Below are 6,337 nucleotides of genomic sequence, written 5' to 3'. Positions count from 1 at the left end.
GAGACGATAGCCGAGGGCGACTCTAGCTTCTTGAGTGCTTAGGAAAGCTCCCAAAAGCATCCATAACTCAATAGTGTACGCTATGGTGTTTACCATTTGTTTTATAACATAACGTTGACACATTGTAGCTAAAGAGTTCCCTTTTATTTAAAAAATCTTACGTGACCAGAAAGAAAACAAGCGCGCTTGGAAAACTAGTCTTTGCATATGCTCACGTCAGCAGCGTACACCCATGGGCAAATTAATGGGGGACGCTAAATTGACCAATCAGAGCACGCGCTTTACTTTGGTTATGTTATAATGCAAAACATTTTTTCCAAGCAAAAGTCCCTTCAGTGCTCAAAGGTCCGTTTTCTAAAAGCGCCGATCATCAATAATGACACAAATTGAGATACAATGAATATATGAAGTTCATATATTTTGACCTGCGGTATTAGATACGTATGATGCACGATCCTCGCAGTAGATAGCGCTATTTGTGCAATAGCGAAAATCAGACTTAAAAAAGAAAAAAAAAAAAAAAACCTACAGGCCTGATTTTTTTCAGGTCTGATTTTCGCTATTGCATAAATAGTGCTATCTACTGCGAGGATCGTGCATCATACGTATCCAATACCGCAGTTCAAAATATATGATTTTCATATATTCATTGTATCTCATTTATCACTTTCACGGGTTTATTACGAATCAACTTAACGGCCTGCTCCCACTTGGCTTGTCAGCTCAATTGGTAGAGCGCTGCACTCGTATCGCAGAGGTCCGTGGTTCGAGTCCCGTACAGGCCTGATTTTTTTCAGGTCTGATTTTCGCTATTGCATATATAACGCTATCTACTGCGAGGATCGTGCATCATACGACACAAATTGAATTACTTGTCTTTTCACAAAACTCTTGTTTGAGGAATTTTTTTGCTTCGCACATTTAGATCGATCCTTTGTGAGAAAAAATCACCTAAGTTTTTCTTTTTCAACGGCTCTTTACACTGAAAATTATTTTCAGTTTGACACCTACTTTGCCATTGCCACCATGACCGTAAATATGCAACTTTTACGTCGGCTTAGCGCAAAATTCCAACTTCTACCCAATGATCTATTTATTCAAACTAACTAAAATAGGTTAGAGGAGTATGGAAATATAAAAATATGTTGCGGTTTCGGCGAACTTCTTGTACAGCCGATCAACGTAATATGCACATTTTCAAAAATTTTACCCAACAATGCACAAAAGCGGACTCAATTATTTACGAAATTTACGCCTTCGACCCATGGTCCACGCCTGAATTAAACATTTTGCAGCTTTTTCATGCTTGATGATACCATGAAACAGCATTTAGGGGAGAAAAATCTCTACACCACCTACAAAAATGTTGCCGCCGAAAGGTGATTCATCGCTCTAAGTGTCCTATTGTTATGTTCATTACGCAGTAATGAGAGAAAAGAAAAGAAATCACTAAAAGGCAAGATAGATATGAAAAATGGTCATGTTAATCCAAAATATTTCTTATTATCCACTTAAAAAGTTTCCTTATTGATATTACTTGAAGTGCACTAATTTTGTATTGGATAATGTATCCTCTAATTTTATACTGCACCAACGTATTCAAAGGACCCATCTGCTGTGTTTATTATCCAAAAGCTCCCGTAAAATCGTCAGAAAATAATATATTCACGAAAACACACTAAATATGCCAAGTAGATTATTATTTTCATCGATTTTTCAAGACTTTATAAAGTGAAAGGAACTTCTTACAAACTTTATGAATATTGTGTCACGCAACGTAATCATGCGAAATTCAATGACGAGATCGTCTGAAAATATTTTACCAAGTTGTATTAATTAATAGCTTGTAGTTTGTAATCGGCCTTGTAGTTTTCCACGGCGCAGCCGGTGAGTGGCTTCTCAATCCTACTTTCAGCTTCTTCCCGCCTGGCGGTTTTTTGAACATAGATGAGTATAGAAAAGACCCCAACTAGAAGGCATCGAGGATAATTCGAAGTAATTATAAGAATATCGTGTGCCTCTCAATCCTTTTAAAATCAAGTGATATCGAGCAAAAATCTTATCGTGTAGCGGGTGTGACTTGGTTTTAATTGACATTCTTTTTGGTTGTTATGATGAGCAGCAATTTTTCAAAAAGTGTCTGACATACTAAAGAAGTTACCGCTATGACATAGTTTGAACTGTGATATATATCTGATAATTCTAAGTGTTTCCGTTGGCCACCCTATCAACAAAATCAGAGAAGAAAACTTTCCAGTTTACACGAAATTTACGCGCAGATCCATGGCAGCTACCACTTGTCAATTATTATTGATTCGCAAGATTAGATTTGCGTCAAAGGTTATTTTGTTGAGCACATAGTTAAATAAATATGTCTTACTAACCAAGCGCGAGGGCCGTACTGGGAGAATATCGGCCCGAGGCCTTCACAGTACGGACCGAGCGCAACGAGGTCCGTACAAAAAGGACTGAGGGCCGATATTCTTCCGGTACGGTCCCGAGCAAGCTTGGTTGATAAGAGATTTATTATACGACTGAAGTTCAAAGGGACACAAGTGTGGTATCATTCGGGACCATTCGGGACAGTCCCCGGTCCAATACTTAGAGACGTAATCATGCGAAATTCAATGACGAGATCGTCCGAAAATATTTTACCAAGTTGTATTAATTTCAAAATGAAAATTTCCTCTCTCCTACGCGCAAAACTGACGCTATATTTTGCAGTTTGTAATCGGCCTAGTAGTTTTCCGCGGCGCAGCCGGTGAGTGGCTTCTCAATCCTACTTTCAGCTTCTTCCCGCCTGGGAGTTTTTTGAACATAAATGATTATAGAAAAGACCCCAACTAGAGGGCATCGAGGATAATTCGAAGTAATTATAAGAATATCGTGTGCCTCTCAATCCTTTTAAAATCAAGTGCTATCGAGCAAAAATCTTATCGTTTGGCGGGTGTGACTTGGTTTTGATTGACATTCTATTTGATTGTTATGATGAGCAGCAATTTTTCAAAACGTGTCTGACATACTAAAGAAGTTACCGTTATGACATAGTTTGAACTGTGATATATATCTGATATTTCAAAGTGTTTCCGTTGGCCACCCTATCAAAAGAATCAGAGAAGGAAAATTTTCAGTTTACACGAAATTTACGCGCAGATCCATGGCAGCTACCACTTGTCAATTATTATTGATTCGCAAAATTAGATTTGCGTCAAAGGTTATTTTGCTCAGCACATAGTTAAATAAATATGTCTTATTAACCAAGCGCGAGGGCCGTACTGGGAGAATATCGGCCCGAGGTCTTGACAGTACGGACCGAGCGCAGCGAGGTCCGTAGAAAAAAGACCGAGGGCCGATATTCTTCCAGTACGGTCTCGAGCAAGCTTGATTAATAAGAGATTTATTATACGACTGAAGTTCAAAGGGACACAAGTGTGGTATCATTCGGGACCATTCGGGACAGTGCCCGGTCCAATACTTAGAGAATATTGGACCGGCAATAGAGCATTTTGATTGGTTGATTTTAGTTATTAGCCCTCTGACCGCCCGAGTCGTGTAATAACACCGGTTTACTTTTGATTTATTATTGTCACTGACTGTGTCAAGAGGGCGGATAGTTAGCAATGGATGGACACTTACCGAATTAAATCCACCCTCTCATGGAGAATCCTTGAGGCTCACTGTTTGCGTAAAACCGGGGCTTGGGTTAGACCCAAGCTACGATTCTGGTTCACGGCCTAAAATGGTACTTCGAAGTATTTCGTTTCTGGCCTGCGTTTATCATGTTAGATGTGCACAAGCCACCGCATGGGAAAGCAAGAGTTATTCACACATACACGCCAGTCTACTTGTTACTTCGCGATAAGCGTGCGTGTTCTTATAATCTATACACGTGGAGTTCTCGATCACCAACTTCGGGAAAGTGAGCGTTTTCAAAGTCGTTCGTGTCTTTGAGGGGATCCCAATGCTTTTTGCGTTCTCCCATCTCGTGCTTTCCTTAGGTTTTAAACATGTACACACATCAGCAGACCATAGGAAATAGTTAACGCGACAACAGCACGATAGACGGTCAAACTCAAAGCAAAGATGCAGCTAACTGAGGCTCGATCCGCGTAGATTGAGCATACATTTGGAGTAAATAAGCTTGTATGCAGAGTCACACGGGAAGAAAGAGCTCGAACGAGTGATAAGTATTTTCAGCCCCTATGTCTTTAATAGGGTCGGAGGGTCGTGGGTTCAAATCCCATCTGGAAACTCGATTTTTCTCTTCTATTAAAAATTGTTTATTTCATCTTTACATGCTCACTTTGGGGGCTGGTTGGCTGCATGTGATGCTTTAATGCATGTGATGCTTTAATGTGACAGCGTGATGCTGTTAGTGAGCTTCTATGTGCTAGCTGATGTTTGGCTGTGTAGCGGCGTGATGCGGTTCCAGTCAATACCCACTAATTGACCCTTGCTCACCATAGAGTCTCCTGTAGCTCAGTGGTTAGAGCATCCGACTAGATCACGGAGGGTCGTGGGTTCAAATCCCATCTGGAAACTCCATTTTTCTCTTATATTAAATATGTCTTTAATAATTGCAGAAAAGGGTACATTCAGCTCTCTCAAGCGGAATACATCACCTATAACCCTTGAGTTTAAAAACCTCCGCGCCACAGTGACAGAAATATAGAGCTGATAAACCTCCAAGGGAGGAATAACGAAAACACCGTGACCAAAAAACTGGACTGATTTCGTGACTACACCTGGAAACCTTAAATCACGAGACATACAACATAAACTTAAGAAACTTTTCCTACTTATTCTTAGTGGGAAAAGACACGACATCTGGCTCTTTAGCTATTTGTTCTATTTTGTGTTGCTAGCAGTGTAGACGAGACCCAACCAGGTCAAAATAGTGTGTCTCAAGTTGCAGCTCTGGCCTCACATTGTAAACTATCTTTTAACCCGTTGTTAAGTTGAATTTTGCACGAAGTTCTTAGTGGTATGATCAGCCCCAGAAATTTAATGAATATATGTGTCTCTTCTTGGCTTCATAGAACATATGAAGAGACAAATCTGTTTTCACGACCCGCCAAAGAGGTAAGTTTCCAATCATGTTTTCTTGAATTTTGCTACGAGATTAAGACTTAATTTGCGTTTTTCTGATTTGGAATTACAAATGTATTCCTCTTGGATGGAATGATTCTTAAAGCTTGGATAATATTGCACGATTTGGGATCAGATCCTGGGCCTCACTTTCTACGCGGAACACTGATCAACTCAGGGTCAATTTATACAAGTAATTTAGTCTGCATAGGTTATGAGCCTTTTTTTCATTTTGAAATAGTCCAAAAAATCGTTTGAATCACCTACAAGATCAGTTTTGGTTAAAGACTTTTTCGAAGAACTGACTTCCATACCTCGTGGTACACTATTGCTTCAAAAACATTCTGCATGAGAGAGTTGTTTAGGAGGATTTCGCGATAGAGTAAATTTTGTAAATTTCTTACCTGACCCTTCAACTGCAATGTCTTCAACATTCCGAGGACATTTTTCAAAAATTTTTCGCTGGTACAAATCAACTGCGCGACTTCGAAAATACCACGCAAAATAAAAGAAGCATGGACAATGATGATGGCGAGATTGGAATTTGATTTTCCCTTTGTAATGGAGATCATGACATTGCAGCTACTGGTGGAATGGATTCAACGTGGTGTACATGTTGGTCCTAAGGATGGGGGCAGGGTGGGGTGGGGGGAGACAACTGATAATGGATGGAATCGCTAAGTACTACCCGTAGAAAATTAGGAAAAAATGTAGAAGAGGTTTATCTTACATATTTCGCAGACTATCATATCAGTTTTAATTGAATTTCCTATCATGTAGTACTGATTGAGTTCTTTACCTTCATTCCTCGTGTCCTCTCTCAGCTGAGTGTCCAACTTTTCTCTAATGTTTCGTACTTCATTACTGATCTGCTGCAACTCTTGTCTGTTTGGGTCTGATGATAGAGGGTAATGTTTATGTCAGTTTTTAAAATAGGGACATTTAAGTAAAGATGCCGCAAATCAAGGAGGAGGTGGGGGTGGGGGGGGGGGTTGGATCGGTAAAGTGATGAGTTGGTGAAATGGGTATCCGGTCTTTTCCTCCAAGAGTCTTTCCGTCTAAGTGCTTTTCATCTAAAGTCTTTGGTCCACTTGTCCAATATCAAGTCTTTTCGTCAAAGTTGTAACATTGTTTTAAATGAAGTAGTAACAAGATATATTTTATCAAATAGTGACAAAAATAAAGACTTGCCGTTTAATTATTTCGCGCCAAAGAAATGGGAATATTAAGCTTGTTGTTAAGCGTCTAT

General features: G+C 39.7%; 1 protein-coding gene across 1 annotated transcript in view; it reads right to left on the bottom strand.

The window, feature by feature from the left end:
* LOC111341968 (uncharacterized) overlaps positions 1–6,337 on the bottom strand; it is a 229,902-nt gene that overhangs the window by 2,143 nt on the left and 221,422 nt on the right. Inside the window, exon 18 of the mRNA XM_088726996.1 lies at positions 5,888–5,983. Within this exon, the coding sequence (XP_088583122.1) occupies positions 5,888–5,983 (96 nt within the window). The remainder of the gene's footprint in view (positions 1–5,887; positions 5,984–6,337) is intronic.

Source organism: Stylophora pistillata, chromosome 7, assembly GCF_964205215.1.
Source record: "Stylophora pistillata chromosome 7, jaStyPist1.2, whole genome shotgun sequence".
Taxonomy (NCBI): domain Eukaryota; kingdom Metazoa; phylum Cnidaria; class Anthozoa; order Scleractinia; family Pocilloporidae; genus Stylophora; species Stylophora pistillata.
The sequence above is the reverse complement of the archived record's forward strand: the minus strand, read 5'-3'. Positions and strand labels throughout refer to the sequence as shown.